Source organism: Oikopleura dioica, chromosome PAR (assembly GCF_907165135.1).
Source record: "Oikopleura dioica chromosome PAR, OKI2018_I68_1.0, whole genome shotgun sequence".
Taxonomy (NCBI): domain Eukaryota; kingdom Metazoa; phylum Chordata; class Appendicularia; order Copelata; family Oikopleuridae; genus Oikopleura; species Oikopleura dioica.
The window spans coordinates 5,051,620-5,069,909 of NC_137293.1; the positions used below are offsets into that span (position 1 = coordinate 5,051,620).

At 44.3% G+C, this 18,290-nt stretch overlaps 4 protein-coding genes and 1 long non-coding RNA gene across 6 annotated transcripts; all 5 read left to right on the forward strand.

Annotated features, from left to right (window-relative positions):
- The first annotated feature begins 1,000 nt into the window (after positions 1-1,000).
- Positions 1,001-6,306, forward strand: LOC145705611 (uncharacterized). 2 transcript variants are annotated; one of them, XM_081783094.1, is made up of 11 exons: positions 1,001-1,135; positions 1,214-1,335; positions 2,668-3,098; positions 3,322-3,517; positions 3,559-3,905; positions 3,951-4,028; positions 4,072-5,225; positions 5,284-5,383; positions 5,427-5,697; positions 5,744-5,825; positions 5,867-6,306. In XM_081783094.1, exons 3-11 carry the CDS (start codon positions 2,730-2,732, stop codon positions 6,027-6,029), a joined length of 2,760 nt encoding a protein of 919 aa, XP_081639220.1. In that variant the 5' UTR covers positions 1,001-1,135; positions 1,214-1,335; positions 2,668-2,729; the 3' UTR covers positions 6,030-6,306. The 2 variants fall into 2 exon arrangements, with proteins under 2 accessions (XP_081639220.1, XP_081639221.1); XM_081783095.1 differs by lacking the exons at positions 1,001-1,135; positions 1,214-1,335; positions 2,668-3,098 and adding an exon at positions 3,184-3,273.
- A 156-nt stretch (positions 6,307-6,462) lies between these two features.
- On the forward strand, positions 6,463-6,969 carry LOC145705628 (uncharacterized). The gene is made up of 2 exons (XR_014134614.1): positions 6,463-6,635; positions 6,785-6,969. It is a non-coding gene; the product is annotated as an uncharacterized LOC145705628 (long non-coding RNA).
- A 251-nt stretch (positions 6,970-7,220) lies between these two features.
- Positions 7,221-9,009, forward strand: LOC145705617 (solute carrier family 28 member 3-like). The gene is made up of 4 exons (XM_081783105.1): positions 7,221-7,336; positions 7,379-7,519; positions 7,626-8,526; positions 8,584-9,009. The coding sequence occupies exons 2-4, from the start codon at positions 7,400-7,402 to the stop codon at positions 8,922-8,924; spliced, it is 1,362 nt and encodes a 453-aa protein (XP_081639231.1). The 5' UTR covers positions 7,221-7,336; positions 7,379-7,399; the 3' UTR covers positions 8,925-9,009.
- Positions 9,010-9,175: 166 nt separating this feature from the next.
- On the forward strand, positions 9,176-17,444 carry LOC145705608 (uncharacterized). The gene is made up of 8 exons (XM_081783092.1): positions 9,176-14,697; positions 14,874-15,162; positions 15,203-15,403; positions 15,446-15,811; positions 15,856-16,200; positions 16,243-16,419; positions 16,466-16,945; positions 16,986-17,444. Exons 1-8 carry the CDS (start codon positions 9,232-9,234, stop codon positions 17,321-17,323), a joined length of 7,662 nt encoding a protein of 2,553 aa, XP_081639218.1. The 5' UTR covers positions 9,176-9,231; the 3' UTR covers positions 17,324-17,444.
- On the forward strand, positions 17,389-18,280 carry LOC145701409 (uncharacterized). The gene is made up of 4 exons (XM_081778628.1): positions 17,389-17,419; positions 17,497-17,611; positions 17,655-17,933; positions 17,976-18,280. Exons 1-4 carry the CDS (start codon positions 17,389-17,391, stop codon positions 18,142-18,144), a joined length of 594 nt encoding a protein of 197 aa, XP_081634754.1. The 3' UTR covers positions 18,145-18,280.
- The last annotated feature ends 10 nt before the right edge of the window (positions 18,281-18,290 follow it).

The following is an 18,290-nucleotide window of genomic DNA, read 5'->3' on the forward strand; positions in this document are numbered from 1 at the left end:
CCACATCATGATCTCGCTGATCCAGTAGGAGGACCGATAGCAGGAGGAGTATCTTGGGTCGGCTTCGGCTGCTTCGTAAAAGTGCATTTCTTGATTTTTCGATTGTCGATTCTTATGAAATCTGATCGACTTGATTCAAGAATCAGATTTTATACATGGCGATAGGAAAATAATAGGACAAGTAAATATAGGTTTCCACCATAGATGCATTGATTTTGCGTCTTTCCGTTGCTCATTCCTACATGCATCGCGCTCAATTTGTACAGTGACTCAAGGTCGATACAGTATTGACAATTCTGTATCAAGGGCATTTTTGGCATGCACTTCGCTAAGCAAAGATACTGTAGCAATGTTTTTACTTGCTTTCAAAAATAAAAAAAACTTAACCACATGTTTATTTATTACTATTTATAAAATTATTAACTAATTACAAATTTTGTTAACTATTGTTATCTAAATTTTTCATGTTAAATTTCCAATTATCAGGTTTTGATTCTGAATTTTTGAACAGATCATTCGAAATAAATAATTTATTTATAAATAATAAATAATAAATAATATATTTTAAAACAATGTTTTTATCATTTCAGATCAGACTATTTGAGTGGCAAAAATTCAATTATTAATAATTATTTCAGTAAAAAATCATAAGCCAAAAATATTTTTAGTGATAATAAATTTGACACCGAAATAGCCTTATTTGAAATATTAAAAATGACTCATTTCAAACAGACTATCCGAAAACTCAGAAATAAATCCTGAAAAGTGAGCCGCCAAGGGTTGCCACGCAGTTTGAAAGAAACAAAAAGCGTGGCAACCCTTGGCGCGAAAAGTTTCATTGTGTGTTAGCGTGTTTGCGTTGTGGATGGTGGATCGATTGTATCTGGTGCGTAGGTGTCTCCCCCACAACCGGCGCGTCATATTTCGAGCTGGCTCGTTGGCCCTGGAGAGGGGCGACCCGCGAGGGCTGCTGCTGCTCGTGGCCGAGGCCAGTCACACACACACACTGAAACCAGGAGCGCTCATTTCACTTCGGAGCCTCTCCAATTCGCGAAATATCACACACACAAATCCACACTATCCAGAAAAAGATTCAGATTTAGCAGAAGAACCTTCTTTCTTTAAGATTATTTTTGTAAGGAGCTTTACTTTTCTTAAGGGTGTCCCCCTTTTTTCGAAAAAAAGCTCTTTTTCCTTACCCTTGGCTTTTTAGGCAAATCATGAGTGCTACAGAGGATGGAGAGCTCTCTGATGGGGAATTGCCATCTGGGGATGAGAATAATGACGTTTCGGAGGCAGTACAACCCTCTTATGCTTTATTTTCGAGTCGCCAGCCTAAAACTAAAGGAAATTGGCCTCAAAAAGTACCCATTAGATTACACTAGAGAATCATTCCATAAGTTGTAATTAAATTCAGAAAGAGAGAAAAGCGATTATGATAATTCCTCCTGTCGTTTTTGAAATTCCCCATTTTCGAGTCGAAAGCGTTTCGTTTCTTTTTTGACACGTGTGGTGACGTGATGGCGCGCGAGAGCACGAGTCGAAATGATGATGTTGTCGATTGCGCGATTTTGAAAATTTACCATACCGAGAAAAACCCATCATACTGGCCTTACTGTACCATCCAGTACGGTACAGTCCATTCTAGAGTTCTTGCTGGATCGATTGGTTTTGGTTGGTCAATGGTCACTTGGTTGACAAAATTAATTGTCAATTTTTGATTTGATGACTCAACCTACGAAAAATCAAAAAATTCGATGGTGCAATTCAAACAGTTGTGTAAACAAAAAAAAAACATTTGAGATCTTTTCCCATTTCCGAGATTTTGAAGAAAAAATGAGTTCATCGAAAATCTGACTCAAAGAAGAAATCTTCCTTGATTTCCAATCGATCAGTTGGTCGATCAGTTTGGTAAGGTAAGTGATAAAATAACGAAGATACATAGAGAGAGATTGATTCGTGGATCGGGTCTTGTTGGCTTATTGTTTTTAGAGTCGATAATAGACAATTTGTTGTTTCCTTTTTTGAAATGTCAATCATTCATAGTCGATTTTGAGCTTGAATAATTGACAGGATCGAAGGTAGATAAATGCAATCTGCGTTGAAAACCTGAGTCAGGGCCTAAAAGTTGCGGCCTTTTAAAAAAGAAGCCGCAAAGCGGCTTCGCAAAATAGCCATTCAAATATTTCTTCGAACTGGCGAAGATTTGCGGCTTCGTTTTTTTTAAAAAAGCTGGTACGCGGCTTATTCTTCTAGCTCTTTATAATCTGACTCAGGTGTTCTACGCAGTTTGCCGAGCCCGGGATAATAGGTAGTAAATTATAGACATTCGTAAATTTGGACTCTTTCGATTGTCCTCGTTGATTTCAACAATGCCTTGGGGCGAAAATATCATCATTTTTACCATAAATCATTTGTACCCATAATACCAGTTGGCCACGTCGCCTTGCCAACTACCGGTTGTGCCATAATCTAAATTCTAAATGCCATTCCAGCGAATACTAGAAACTAGAAAAGTAGAGACCCTCCAATATCCAAATCATGGGAAACGGTACGTATTCTTCGTTATTTATCACATTACCCCAAGCTCTTTTTTTCCTCCCCAAGGACTCGTGCTCTCCGCGGCTTAAATTTTTAAACCCACCCGCGCTAGAATCCATTTTTGACGCCAAATCTAAGACATCCAAAAGCCAGAAGCTCAAGAAGATCCAGATGAGTTCGACGATGACATGGCGATGGATCCATACTCGGATTACCAGCCTCCCGCGAAATCCGATCGAATCGCCAACCCTCCTCGTCCCCTGACACCAGAGCATACCAAGCACAATCACCAGAATGGAAACGACGACCAGCAAGGAAACCACGAAGACGGAATCATCCGAATCGACGAAAGAGAGGAGCTCTACCGCTCGTACGTCAGAACTGAGCGCGACGATCGACCAGTCAGCGGACCTTTTGGAATTCAGCCCCAAATGAATGATTCCGTCGAGCCAGAACCGATTGCGAAGCGGGGAAAGTTCGGAAAAGATAGAAGCAAGAAAAGAAGAAAACGAAATGCATCTGAAGAAGGCGACGAGTTTTTGAAAGAACTCAGCAAGGTAAGCTCCAAATTCTCTAGATGGAAGGAAATTTTTTTCTTGATTCGATATTTTCTTCCTCCAAAAACTCATTACAATGAAACTATCAACTGATCTAATGGAGGATAGATATAGAAAGAGACGGAACTCTAATAACATCTGGGCCCCAAAGAGTTTCTTTTACCCAAATGACTCGGTAGCAACCCATTCTCTTCCATGATCGCTCAAGCAAATCCCTTTTTAGTACGAACGAATCAAGGACGGGCCAAATCAGGCAAATGCGAAGAAAAAGAAGAAGAGCTATTCAAACTACGGGGAAAAATACTACGATCATGACAACCCGCCGAAAGGGAGGACTGAACAGTCGGATTTCTCGGACGACGAAGGGGGCGCTGCAAATGAATCCGCTTTTCGTTCTAGATTCAATGAGAATTCGAATGGTAAAGAGAATCTTTCAAGTTTTCCCTATTACATTTTCTAGATCATTCCGATGAAGCCTCTGATGGAGAAATTCAAAATGCCAATGGACTCCGCAACCCTGACACTATCTTCAACGACGACAGACCTATCATCATCGACGAGCGACGAAGATCTCCATCGCGCTTCAAGCCAAGGAAAGAAATGAAAGACAAGGGCATCCGACTAATTGATCATCGAACAAAAGGAGGATACGATAGGCGAGACCGGGGAAGGCAGAAGTCTCCATGGCCGGCGAGAAAGGATGACTACAAGAAAAGTGACAAAAACGACAAGAAGGGAAGTCAGAAGGAGGAGAATTTGAGGAAATACGAGCTCTGTAAATATTATATTGCCGGAACATGTCTGAAGGTAAATTTGTCCTTTAGAAACCCATCGATAACATCTTATAATTAGGGAGAACGCTGCCACTACATGCATAAAAATTACCCTTGCAAATACTACCATATCTCCAAAACATGCCAGAAGAAAAACGTAAGTCTCTTTCACTCTTTTCTTTGTTAGAATCAAATTCTAGTGCCTCTTTTCTCATGATGAATTAACCGCTATCACCGCAAACATTATCGAAAAGCTCAAGTCCGACTATTTCCTCGCCGATGATTCACTTGAGCTTGAGTTCATCAAAGACCGCGGAGTTGAGGCTTTGCCAAAACCACCACCAGGTGTTCCTCTTCTGCCGACGCCTCCCGGCGAGTTGGTTTGTGAGAAGTTCATTGGAAAGGTTGATACGCCTGTTCGTCCTCTTGTCCCTTTGCCTGGTGAAACTTGGCCGACTGTGATGGACTACGAGCCGTATTTGACTCAAGAAGCGCATACAAAAGCAGAGAACGTCATGCGAAACGTTTTGGGAATTTCGATCGGCGAAGAGGTTGATATCAACGATGAGACCTCGCATGAAGTTGGAACGCCTCAGCCAGACGTGGTCGATGCCGATTCAATCGGCTGGATCATGTACGAATGGCACAACAAAACTGAGCCTGTTCCAATGACTGGCGATCGTGGATTGCCCAGCAGATATTCTCCTACTGGCCCTGGTCCTATCAAACCTCTTGGATCGCCGAGAGGATATGATGATCGCTCTCCTCCTCGCCATAACTCTTACAACTTCCCTCCGATCAGAAAACCTCTCGGAGCAACTGATGACGAAGAGGAAGAACGAAGAAGATATGGAATGGATCCGCGAGATCGACTTACTCCTCCGCCATTTCTTAGACGAGATATGGACGATAGAAGCTTCAATCCAATTGTCAAGCTTCAAGAAGAGCAAGATCGTATTGATCGCTATGGCCGAGAACATTCACCTGACCGATATCGTGGCCGCTACTCGAGATCCAGATCGAGATCTCCAGAAAGAAGTGGAGGGTGGAAGAATGAAAGAAGATCCGATCGTGATGAGCGAGAAAAGTATGGCTTCACAACTCCAAGCTGGGCGAGACCGCCTTCGAGGTCGCCAAGTCCGAAGCCATATCGACCGAGGGAAGAGAGACGATGGCCAAATTATGATTCCTACGACTCGAGGGATGATCGAGACAGGAGAAGCCCGCGGTATTCCCCAAGACGTAGGGATAGCTACTCGCCTCCTGGAGGAAACAGGACACCGACTCTTGATGATGATCCTTTCGACGAACCAAAGAAACCGAAATTCGGAAGACAGTACTCTCCCCCTACAGTGTAAGTGTTGTGTTTTTTGAATGTTTACATCCTTCGAACTTAAATAAATTCTTTATAGTGGAGCACGACTTGATGAAGCGCAAAGAGATCTGATAGAAAATTATGACGAGCCGTATGTTCCAAAGCCTCGGAATCATCATGTTCGAGATGCCATCGAGGTAAATTAATTTTCTTTCTGCCCCACTAACTCTTCTACATCAGGGCGTTCCAAGCAGACCCTATCGTCGACCATCAATGCCCGAGCCTCGGCTCGAAACTTGTCACATCCCAACAGCAGTTTCTCGAGAAGCTCAAGATCCTCGCCCCCACCTGCCACCTCCAGCAACACCACCATCAGAATTGCCGATTCCTGACCTGATCGACCTCGTTGATTTCCGAGTGACGTTTACTATCAATGGCGTGCCCTATCAAATGCCCAATGATATCATCAAAGATGTTGTGACGGAGAAACCAAAACTTCCCAATCTTGCCCGTAAGTCCTTCATCGAAAGTTATTTTTTTTCATCGATCTATTCTAGCTCTGCCGATGCTGAACAAACAGCAAAGCCCAAAAACATCCGCTCCCATGGATCCCAGAAGACGATCTATCTCCAATCAAAGGTACTCCAATTTTTACTCATTTTTCCTCACAAAATTCTCAGCCCCGCTACTTCAAGATCAGATCACCCCCTGGCCGGGCTCTCCGGCAACACCCCAACAAGGAAGAAGATTTCCCTATCAGACTACCGCAAGAAAAGTGACTCGAAACCTGACACTTCACCAGAACCCAGCCTTCCTATCTCCCTTTATGGCACTCAAAACTGATGCGAATATTGGGGCCTGAATATTATCAATTTTCAATCCTATCACTTATTTATAAAAGCAACTGTTTATAAAACTTGTTAAAAAAAACTATCATTTTTGCAGCTAAACACATGGAAAAAAACTCACTTTCAAACTTACTGAACACAAAATAACCTACCAAAACAGGTAATATTTAAAGAAAAAATGCTTTAACCCACCTGCTCTTATCTGACACTTATTTTTTCAACCTTTTATTGCATTGAATCTTACAATTTTAAATAAAGACTCAAGAATTAAGTCTATTTATAAGTCTCACCGCAGGGCAAGAAAATGTCTGATCTTGAGAAAAGCCACCTGATCAATGATTTTTAAAAACCGCTGCAGGGGGTTGAGCTTTTTGCTTGAATAGGTTTGAAAAATAGAAAAGTTCCAAAAAAATACTCGACCGCTGAATATGTATAAAGATTTGTAAAGAGCTTCAGGAGCAAATAGAGCAAACTATAAAGACAAAAACCCGGAAAAGAACATTCCAAACGCACTTTTCTTTTATTTTGGTCGAATATGACTAAAATTGAAGCTGCTAGTAGAGAAATGGAAGAAACCGACTTTGGTGTTGAAAATAAAAAGGTAAGAAAAATGCTCTAACAAATTGTATCTTTTGTTGAAAACAAAAGCCTCCGATTTTATCATCCGGGATTCGTCATTTTAAATAAATTCAAAAATCACGAATGAAACCAATTTTGCCGTATTCAATTGAGATACACGAATTGATTCAGAGTTCTTCCGAAGAAAACATAGAAGATGAAGTGGCAGAGAAAGGAGCAGAAGATGACTTTGAAAACTTCGAGTACAGTTTGGCCAAGGATTTGGAGCACTGTACTACTTGGAGCTTTGGCTTAGGAAAGGGGATTTTTCTCTCAGATGATTTTTCTTGAAAGAAGGAAAATCTCTTGCAGTGATTTACTGGCCATTCATGAAGATTCGACAGCTCTATCATTCCCATCCTCGGATCCCGCTGTATTTGGGGATTCTTTTTGCCATCGGGCTCCTCATTTTCGCGATTTTCGCGATGGTCAGAAACTTCACTTCGCATGGAGTTGTTTTCCTCACCCTGGGAGTCCTGGTCGGTCTTTTCAAAGGCTGGGACTGGTTGGACTCTAAGAACAATTACAAAGGCCCACAGCTGAGTTCATTCCAGAAAAAGACTCAGGTTCAAAATAGGCTTCTTTGGTAAATTTCATTAGAATGCGTTTTGAACCCTTTTCTAGTTAGGCAACTGGATATTTGGTGGATTATTTTTATGCTTTGCGGTTGCTTATGCTCTTTGGGTAGGTCATTTCAGCTTGCCATTTTGATCAATTTCATTCTAGACTGCTTTTGGCAAGAGCGGAATGAACCCTCAAAACTTGATCGGCATCACGGGCCTGGTTTCATATATTCTTCTATCGATCATCCTGTCCGTTGCGCCTCATAGAATCCGATGGCGGCCAGTTTTCTGGGGCATCGGAACTCAGGAACGAGCTCTTATTTAGTAGGAAAAGATTGTAGGAAGGCGACTAATATCATGACTCGAGGAAAATATCAAGCGACTGTATAAATTCGCATTTATCAAGCTCGCAGTATATCGCCGCAGTCATCGTTCTCCACACAGAATGGGGCTACGCAGCATTCGAGTGGCTAGGAGAAATCATTTCGAAGTTCGTTTCCTACGCTGCTTTTGGGGTCGATTTTCTCTTTGGAGAATCCTTTCCAACCGACAACTTTGCCTTCGCAGTGCTACCGATCATCATCTTTTTCTCCATGGTCACGAGCATGCTCTACTACGTCGGTTTCTTACAGTACATTATCAAAAAACTCGCATGGCTCTTCTCCTATTTCTTCGGGACAACTGGACCGGAAAGTATGACGACAGTAGGGAACATGTTCTTGTCAATGACGGAGTCGCCACTTTTGATCAAGCCGCACATTGAAAACCTCACAAACGCGGAAATTTTCGCCGTCATGACGGCCGGTTTTGCCAGCATTGCTGGATCCGTTCTCGGCGGATACATCGCACTGGGGATTTCTGCCGCTCATTTACTGACAGCTACAGTCATGAGCGCGCCGGCAGCCTTGGCCATCGCGAAGATAATGCACCCGGAAGTGCAGGTCTCTAGATATGCGGGAGGAAAAGTGGCGGAAAGTGAAAAACTCGACGCTGGAAATGTCATCGAAGCTGCTTCTCGTGGAATTTCAGATGCAATCATGGTCGTTATGAACGTCGCGGCAAATCTTCTCGGATTTGTGGCGATTCAAAATTTACTCGATGATATTTTGGCCTGGCTTGGAAACTCGGTTGATCAACCAGGATGGAGCTTTTCGGGACTTCTTGGCTACATCTTTTATCCATTCGTAATCGTGATGGGAATCGAGCCCGGAGATGCAATTGCTTCAGCTAGATTGGTCGGAACAAAGACGTTTTTCAATGAATTTATAGCATTTTTGGACCTTTCGGAGATGATCAAACTCAGAGAATCAGGCATTGGTTAAATTTAATTCAATAATTTATTAATCCAGTTTTTCAAACCAATCAAAGGCGCTTGCAAATGCTCTGATTCCGGCCAAGTTCAATGGCTCAATCAACGCTCCGAAGCCTTGGTCACTTACGCCCTTTGCGGCTTCTCAAACTTCGCCTCTGTCGGAATCATGATTGGTGCCATGAGCTCTCTCGCCCCAAAAAGAGCTCCTACTTTCGCAAAACTGGCTGTGAGAGCGCTTGCTGCAGGAACGATTGCATGTCTTTGCACTGGCTGCATGGTCTCAATTTTGTACGTCGATGATGGTCGAGAATTTCTGTGGAATGGGATCGATATTTCGTCTTTCGAGATTTTTGATTGTGAGATTCGAGACACAAATGGCACTGTACTTCCTTGCTAACTGTAAATAAATGAAAATATGTCACTTGATTTTTGACATTGAATAGTTGAGTCATTAAAACGTCAATTACGCTCATTATTCCTTGACCTTGAAAATCCCATTTCAATTTTCGAGAAAAGATCGAATAATCCAGCTCCGTATTGAATAAAATCATAATTCGGAAAATTCTGCATTTCGACATTTTTTTCAAATGTCACTCAAATCAGCAAACCCCATCCGAATCGGCGATTGTTGAATAAAGCTGGGGCGATTTCAGAAATTCAGATCCAGAATTCATTTTCAATCCAAACCGCTCAAGTGGTGGACGATGAATTTAGAGAAATTTACCCTGCTGCTGGGGACGCTGGCCTCGGCGGACAGGTCGATTAGAGAATCAGACGGCTTCAACTATAAACCGCTCTACCTCAGCTCAAATGTCGCTCCATTCCCCCTTATCGATTTTGACGGAAGTTTGAGTAGAAGTGCTACCAGTAAAACTGTCCAGGTCGATGATGGAACCGGCCCAGTTCCAATTCCAGAAGCTCTTGCCGGCTCTGGCATCACCTCTGCCGGATGCAATACACAAGATGCCGACTTTGGCTACCCCGACTGCATGCCTTGGACTGTCTACAACGGTAAAATCCTCTTCCGACTGTCCGGCTACGAATATGGCCGAGCAAGAGCTAACGAAGCTTGTCAAGCGATGGGTGGCTGGCTCGCCATCCCTTTTACTGAGCAAGACAATCAAGACATCAACAACTTTCTTGACGCTGCTCTTGGTGAACCTAACGATCTGGTGCTTGCTGGCGCGACGGCTGGAACTGAATCATGGTTCGCTCCGATGGCCAATATCGAAGTCGTCAATGGTGTCCAGCAGCTCATGTGGTTCGGACAGCAGTGCAAAGGATTCCATCTTTGTACCCATTTTCGAGACAAGCCCTCAGCTGGTTTTTGGGATGATTGTCCGGATTGTGCTCAATGTGATAGTAACTGCCCTGATATCCCCGTCTACACCTACACAGGTTTTTCTCCAAATGACTCTCCACAGCCCCACTGCATGATGTACAAGATTCTGGCCGATCCATCTGTCACTTTTGGCAACGAATTTTACTGGAACGAAGCTAACTGCGATCGAAAACTCCCGGCTCTCTGTGAAATCGATTTCAAAGAAGTCGGCTGCAATGCTTTTGGCATGGAGAATATCTCTTCTCCTAAATGGAAAGTTGACTGTACGACCTACGAGTACTGTGATGCTGGAACCATTGTCATGGAAAGCTGTCCTCCAGGAACTCTTTTTAACCAATTTGCTGATCCACCAGATTGCCAGGATCCATCTCTTGTTGAAGACTGTAACGTCGACGAGTGCGAGACTGGTGAAGCAACATGCGATCCAGTTGGAATCTGTGAAGATACCATCGGCTCATATGATTGTTCCTGTGGTCCAGGATTCATCGAAGTTGAAGCAAATGCCACTCTTCCAGATAACTCAACAGCCGATTCTCATACCTGCTGGGACATCAACGAGTGCGACGACCCAACACTTTTCGAATGCGTCATCGATTCTGGTTGTTCAAACACCATTGGCTCGTACGAGTGCATTTGTGATCAATGGCTTGCTCCTTCGGCCCTTGATGCTGACGGAAACCCCGTAAGCTGCATCGACGATGATGAATGTACTCGGCCAGATTCTTGTGGACCAAATACTGTTTGCGCGAATACCTTCCCTGGTTATTATTGCTCCTGTGCGATGGGATTCTACGATGAGGGATCAGAAACTGAACAAGGTGCTTGGGATCGAATCGATAACGGTGTTCTTGTCAACGAGAACTCAACCTACATTCCAATGGTCAACGGCTCTATCATCATTGGCGACGGAACAATTTGCGTTGATGCTGACGAGTGCGATGCTGAACGAGATGCCTGTCCAGCAGAAAAACTCAATGTTTGCACGAACACTCCGGGATCTTTCGTCTGTGAATGCGCTCCGGGAACTCGATACATCAACCAAACTGTCTCCGATGAATGTGAAGATATCGACGAGTGCACTGAGCTTACTTTTGTCTGTGACCCTAACGCTGCTTGTGTTAACGACATCATGGACTACCTCAAGCTGATCGCTGGAGATTTGGTCACTTATCACTGTGAATGCAGACCTGGTTTGAATGCCACGGATGTTGACGGCTTTGAGTATCAAATTTGTGAAAATGTCGATGAATGTGCTCAGCCAGATAACAGTACATGGGCTGACATTTGTGGCGATTATGCAATCTGCACTGATGCTTATCCTTACTATTTCGAAGCTGACCCGGTTGCTGGAACTGATGCCTATCAACAAGTTCCTTACACTTGCAGCTGCCCAGAGGGTTTCATCGTGAATGAGACGAACTCAGACCTTCCACCTTTCAGCGAATTCGCTCCTCATGAAGAACAATATGCTTTCACTTGTTCAGATAGAAACGAGTGCGACTTTGACAAATACGGATCCTACTTCTGTGATTTAAACAATGCTGATGGCTGTGGAAACACAATAGGAAGTTTTTACTGCAGTTGCCGAGAAGGTTACGGAAACACTGCTAGCGGAGGTTGTGGAGACAACAACGAGTGCTCGGATGAAGGACTCATGTACACCTGCGAAGGAGCGAATCCTAACTGCACCAGAGGTATCGATTGCGTTCAATGCGTGAACACGGCCGGTAGTTACATTTGCGGATGTAACGAAGGATGGGATTTTGTCGGAAGCTACGCGAACCATCAACGTCTTGAAGCACTTCCTCTTGCCAATTGTACTCTTTGTGATGACTGGGACGAAGCTGTCAATGGATCATGCACTCTTTGTGGCCCTATGTGCGTCAACTACAACGAATGTCTCAACGGCCAATCAGAATGTGGTGTCGGCTGGACATTGACTGGCATTCTTACCGGTGACAATGTCACGTGTACTGATACAACTGGTTCATACTACTGCACTTGCCCCGAAGGATTTTACACAGCTGATTTCAACACTTTCGACAATCCCCTCTTCGGAGAATATCCTCCAAGAACTGGCGAAAAGAATCCGAACGGCGGATATGACAAGAAATGCTACGACATCGATGAGTGTAAATATAACATGTGTGGTCAGCCGAACCAGCTGTGCTTCAACAATATTGGTTCCTATGAGTGTGGCTGCGCAAATGGCTACGAACCCACTACTTACTGCGTCTGGGAAGGACTTGCTAATGAGACTTGCATTGAAGTTTGCATTGATATCAATGAATGTGACGACAATTCTACTTGTATTCATACTGCTACTGGTTCAGACACATGTACTAATACTGAAGGAAGTTACATCTGCGAGTGCGGAGCTGGATACATTCAGCATACCAATCTCACTGTGAATGTTGAAGAGGGCGATGATGCTGGTACAGTTTACAATATCACCAACTATCTTCAGTGCGAAGACATCAATGAGTGCGACGACTACACATCCTACTGTCACGTTGACTCTAATTGTAACAATACTGATGGATCTTACTCCTGCTGGTGCGATGATTGGCGGTTCATAGACGTTTATGGAAACGGAACACTTTGTGAAGATCTCGACGAGTGTCAAGGTTATAATGCTTGCAATGCAACAACTGGCTCAGAATGCCACAATCATTATGGCGGCTACACTTGTCTCTGCGCAGATGGATACCGACCGGACGGCACTTACAATGTCACAGTTGCCAACTCGATTTGTGAAGATATTCCTGAGTGCGAGGAACAGGTCGATACTTGCGTTACCGATCCGCATGAGGACACTGAATCATTCCCTTGGACTCTCGAAGAGCCTTACTGCAGTAACAGCTCGGATATTGCTGCTAATAATCGATGCGGATTGCAAGCAAGTTGTAAGAATACACCGGGATCTTTCGAGTGCACTTGTAACTACCCATACACCTTCGGAGACGGTATTGCTGGAGGTGTTGGAACAGGCTGTAACTACCCTCGCGAATGTATCCTCGGACAACATACTTGCCCGTCTATGGCTGATGTTCAATCTCGCCATCCTGATATTGTCTTCGAAGCTGAACCAGTTGAGTGCTACGAACAGCCGTATTTCTACCAGTGCCGATGCACCACTGGCTTCTTCCCTCTTCCAGATGGGCAAACCTGCGACACTTTTGATTTTGCTCCATACGCTGATGAGATCGCAGAATACGAAAATAACCAAAAAGGACTTTGGTGTGACGACTACAACTACACTATTGGTGGCGACGGAGTTGTGAATGAGACAGTTGTTTACTACGCTTGTATTGACATCGATGAGTGCGCTGGATCTCAAGTCGACTTCTGCAGCACCAATGCCGACTGTGATAATACCGTCGGATCGTACATGTGCACTTGCCAGCCAGGCTGGGAAGGAGATGGACGAACTGACTCGACAGATTGCTCAAACATTAACGAGTGTGACACTGGAGCTCATCAATGTCCAACTGATGATGACTCAGCAGAATGTGTTGATACACAGGGAAGCTACTACTGTTTCTGCAAGGACGGATACAAAGATGTTACTGCTAGTCTTAATGCGACAGAATGCGCTGATTGCGATGAATGCACTGATAATCTTCACCAATGCGACGGGCTCGCAACATGCTCCAACAGCATCGGATCGTACGACTGCGCGTGTATTACCGGATACGATGGTACTGGATTCGCTGGCGACTGTAACGATATTGACGAGTGTGCGACTGGAGACAACGATTGTCATCCAAGATCTCTTTGTGTTAACAATATCGGATCATTCGAGTGTTTCTGCGTTGATGGATTTGAGGGTGACGGTCGAACACTCAATGCTTCTTTCGTTGGATGCATTGACACTGATGAATGTACCGAAGGACTTCATAACTGTAATGAACTAGCTGGATGTGTCAATACCGAAGGTTCCTTCGCATGCAAGTGTAATGAAGGATATCTTGGTAATGCTCTCAATGTCACAAACAACGCCACAAGCGGTGATGGTTGCTACGACATGGACGAGTGCGATTCCGTTGTCGATCTTTGCGGTGTTTTTGCCGATTGCTCGAACACTGTCGGTTCATATTTCTGTAACTGTACCGAGCCTGGTTACAAACCAGCTGCAAATGGCTACGATTGCGAGGATATCGACGAGTGCGACGCTCTCTCTTGCGCTGACTTCGACGCCTGCCCTGATTGCGATGCCAATCGAGGAACATGCATCAACTTGCCAGGAAACTACACTTGCGAATGCCAGGAAGGATACAACGGAACTGCTCGAGGAAATAATACTTGCTTTGAAATCGACCAGTGCAGTCTTGGAATCGCCTCTTGTCCGGTTAACGCCACTTGTGTTGAGCTGACTTATGCCGAGGGCGATTACAGATGCGATTGTCACGAGGGTTTTGAAAAGGTCAACGTTTATTGCCGAGATATTGATGAATGCCAAAACGCAACGATGATCAATTGCGACACGAATGCGAATTGTATCAACACAGAAGGAAGCTTCCAATGCGAATGCATCGAAGGATACTCTGGCGATGGCGTCACTTGCACAAACGTAGATGAATGCGTCGATCCGTCAACAAATCCTTGCAGCGCAAATGCTACTTGTACCGATAATGAAGGGTCCTACGAATGCAATTGTAAGACTGGATACCTCGGCGATGGAGAGCTTTGCTTCGACGAAGATGAATGTCTCAGTGGTAATCACAATTGCTGTGGAGTGGCTGGATGTGTTTGTACGAACATTGAGTCCTGGTACACTTGCGGCTGCGAAGATGGTTTCTCTGGAAATGGCTTTTTGCTGTCCGAGGTTTGACCATTTTATAAGCGCTACTCTTTTTAAAATTATTAGAAAATGAGATTAATTCCCGGTGTTAACTGACACGTCTGATAACAAATACTTTACAATTTCAGCTTAAAGGATTATCAAAATATATTAAAAGAAAGGAAATTAAACAAGATTATGGTTTTATTTATTCTATAAAGGTCGGTGGAACCGCTTGTGGAAACCAGAACGAATGTCTCGATGGCAGCCACAATTGCGATACTAACAGCTCTGCTATTTGTATGGACTCTTCTGGAGGATTCACATGTTCATGCCCTAGTGGTACCACTGGAGACGGAGTCAAGGTCTCTGAAGGTGGCTCAAGCTGTGTTGACATAGATGAATGTGCTGATTGCAGCACTGGCGGCGCTGGTTGCCCATGTAGCCAGAATGGAAACTGCACCAACACTTTCGGTTCTTTCTCCTGTGCTTGTCTCGCTGGATTCTCCGGTAAATTATTTTCTAGAGCTATATATTCAAATTTGTCTAGGCGATGGTAAGACATGTCTTGATATCAATGAATGTCAGACAGACAATGGCGGCTGTGATCCAGTCAACGGAGAATGTATCAATACACAACCTGGCAACGAGTGCAAGTGCTCTGAGGGATGGACTGGAGATGGAGTTACCTGTACGAATATCAACGAGTGCGACCTGGTGCCAAATCCTTGCGTGAATAAGACTCATTCAAGTAAGATTTATGAATCTTTCTGGAAACTATTTCCTCCTTTAGCTTGCTCGGACAACGACGGTTCTTACGACTGCATCTGCGATACCGGCTACCTCGACGTTGCTGACCAGTGTCAGGATCAAGACGAATGTATCATGGACCCGAGCACTCTTCCATTCTCCTGCTCAGCTTCCGATCCTACTTTCAACAAGTGCGTGAACACCGACGGTTCTTACGAGTGTCAGTGTATCACCGGCTACACCGATGTCGCCGGAACATGTACCGATGATGATGAATGCGCTGATCCTTCAAGTTGCCAGGCAAACGCTGACTGCACGAACTTGCCTGGAACATTCGAGTGTAACTGTGCCTCTGGATACCAAGACTCCATCGATCAGACCGAGTGTGTCGATGTGAATGAATGCATTGGTAAAACTCGCCAAGCGCTTGCTTTATCTAATAATTATTCTTAGCTTGTTACCAAGGAAGCCCAAGCTGCCCTTGTGGAGCAAACACCTGGTGCACAAATGAAGAACCCGGATTCGTCTGTACCTGCCTCCCTGGCTACGATTTTGCCTCAAACGGTGTCGACTGTGAAGACATCGACGAATGCACTGAAAACGCTCATGATTGCGGCGACCACGAAGTTTGCTCAAACGAGCCCGGAGGATTTTCGTGCCCATGCGAAGATGGTTACTCAAAGTCAACAACAGGAGATGATACATGTGTCGATACGAATGAGTGCATTCCATGTGATTCTGATCCTCGAGATTTCTTCAATTGTCCTTGCCCGAATACCGCCTCTTGTGTCAACACCGGTAAAAATCTAGTCTCGAAATATGGTTCTTACAGTTTTCTAGATGGAGGCCACGAGTGCTGGTGCCCACTTGGATGGTGGATGTCAGAGGACGAATGCGTCGACGTCGATGAATGTGACGCTCCGGAATACCTTGCCGCTCAGACCTACTGGGACGATGCTGCCGCTGCCGAAGCTGGTGGAGACTTCCACGAGGCTGGCATGACTCGACGATCTGCTGGTAAAATTAAGATTTTCTTTTGAAAAAATAATTTTTCTATTTCTAGACGATCCAAATGCTGGATGCTCTGATCTCGAGAATTGCTTGAACAACGACGGATCATTCACCTGCGAATGCATCGAAGGATACCAGCGAATCGTCAACACAACTGACTGCGAGGACATCGATGAATGCTCAGTTGATGGTTATTGCCCAACCATCGGAACAACTTGCACGAACACAGACGGTTCCTTCATCTGTGAATGCCAAGAAGGCTTCAATGCAATCATCGTCGGCGGAAAACTAGTCCAATGTGGCGATGTCAACGAATGCTCTCAAGATCCTTTCATTTGCGGCAACCAAGCTACCTGTGTTAATACCTTCGGAGCATTCAACTGTCAGTGTCTTTCTGGATTCGAAGCCAATCCCGCCGGAACAGGATGCGTTGATGTGAATGAGTGCGAAACTGGAAATCATCTTTGCCAGCAAAACTTCCCACTTGACTGCGTCAACATTGAGGGCAGTTACACTTGCGTCATTCCTCCAGGTAAAATCACAAATGAAGAGTTTCCGCTTATTATTTTCAGGACTTGTTCTCGACGGCAAGATCGTGCTTGAGTGGCTCATCGAGCTCCAAGAACAGCTCAATAAAAACAACACCAACACTTTGAATAACAACCAGACTATTGACGCTCAATTTTTCAACAACACCGGCAGCGGAACAACTACGCCTGGTCCTGATATTGGAATAAACGACTTCAATAGTTCAGATTCTTTCACATCAACCCTTCCTCCAGGAGTGACCAATCCTCCGCAACCACCACCAAGCAACAACACTGGCGATAATGGCGAAGGAACGAGTTTAGAAATTTCCAAAAAAATTATCATCAATTTGAACAGGTTTTTAAAACTCATGAAAAGGTGAGACTTCTGGCGATCCTCACGTCCGAGTCAGTACTAAATTCGGAACGCCGATTTGCTTCAATTTCCATGGTGATAACGGGCGATTCGTCGATCTTCTGTCAGATCCGGTCACGAACTTCGAGGTCAATGCGGAAATCAAATCCACAGGGGCTATCACTCGCTTTATTGCTGTAGGCTTGGTGTACTCAAACGGTGGGGTGACTCATACGATCAAATGCGACGAAGATGGAGTCGTGATTCAGAATAACGGGGAAACTGTTGGTACTTATCCTTACGCAGATACTTCCATGTAAGAGCAATTTCTTAGTTAAAAGAAGTAATTTCGTATTTAGCCGAAATCATGGAGATATTGAGCTCTCTGACAACCCTGGTCATCGAGCAGGAGTCACGATCAAGATCCAAAACGTCGCCGAGTTCGTTGTCACCTTCAAGGACCGAAACCACAAAAAGGCCGACAAAGGTGTCTTTATCGATGACAATCATTCCATGGGTTTCCGAACTGTCAACACTGACGGTATCTCTCATGCAGCTACTGGTATCATCGGACAGTTTATCACACCTTTCGCTTATGATACGATCGAGGACACAAGCCCCAACTTCGTTGTCTTCCAGTAAGCGCCTTTATCTTTTACTTCTTCTACAAGTATTTCTAGTAACCGTCACGTCCCCGCAGAGCAGGAGTTCTTCCATGGCCTTGACTACTGCATGAAAGTTCAAGACGCTCTCATCCCAACTCTACTCGGAAACGAAATAAGCGCATACTATTCTGAAAGTCTTTTTGGCGTCAATGATCCAGCAAATATGATGGATATCATGAGCTAGAAAGTTTCTCAACCAAATCTTTGTACAGCTTAATAACTCACGGCAAAGGCCGATACTAACAAATGTGAAAGAAAATTGTACAGTACTAACATCTCAACTTTCTGTAAATAAATAATAACATGAATTCTTCATTTTCTGTTGGGAAA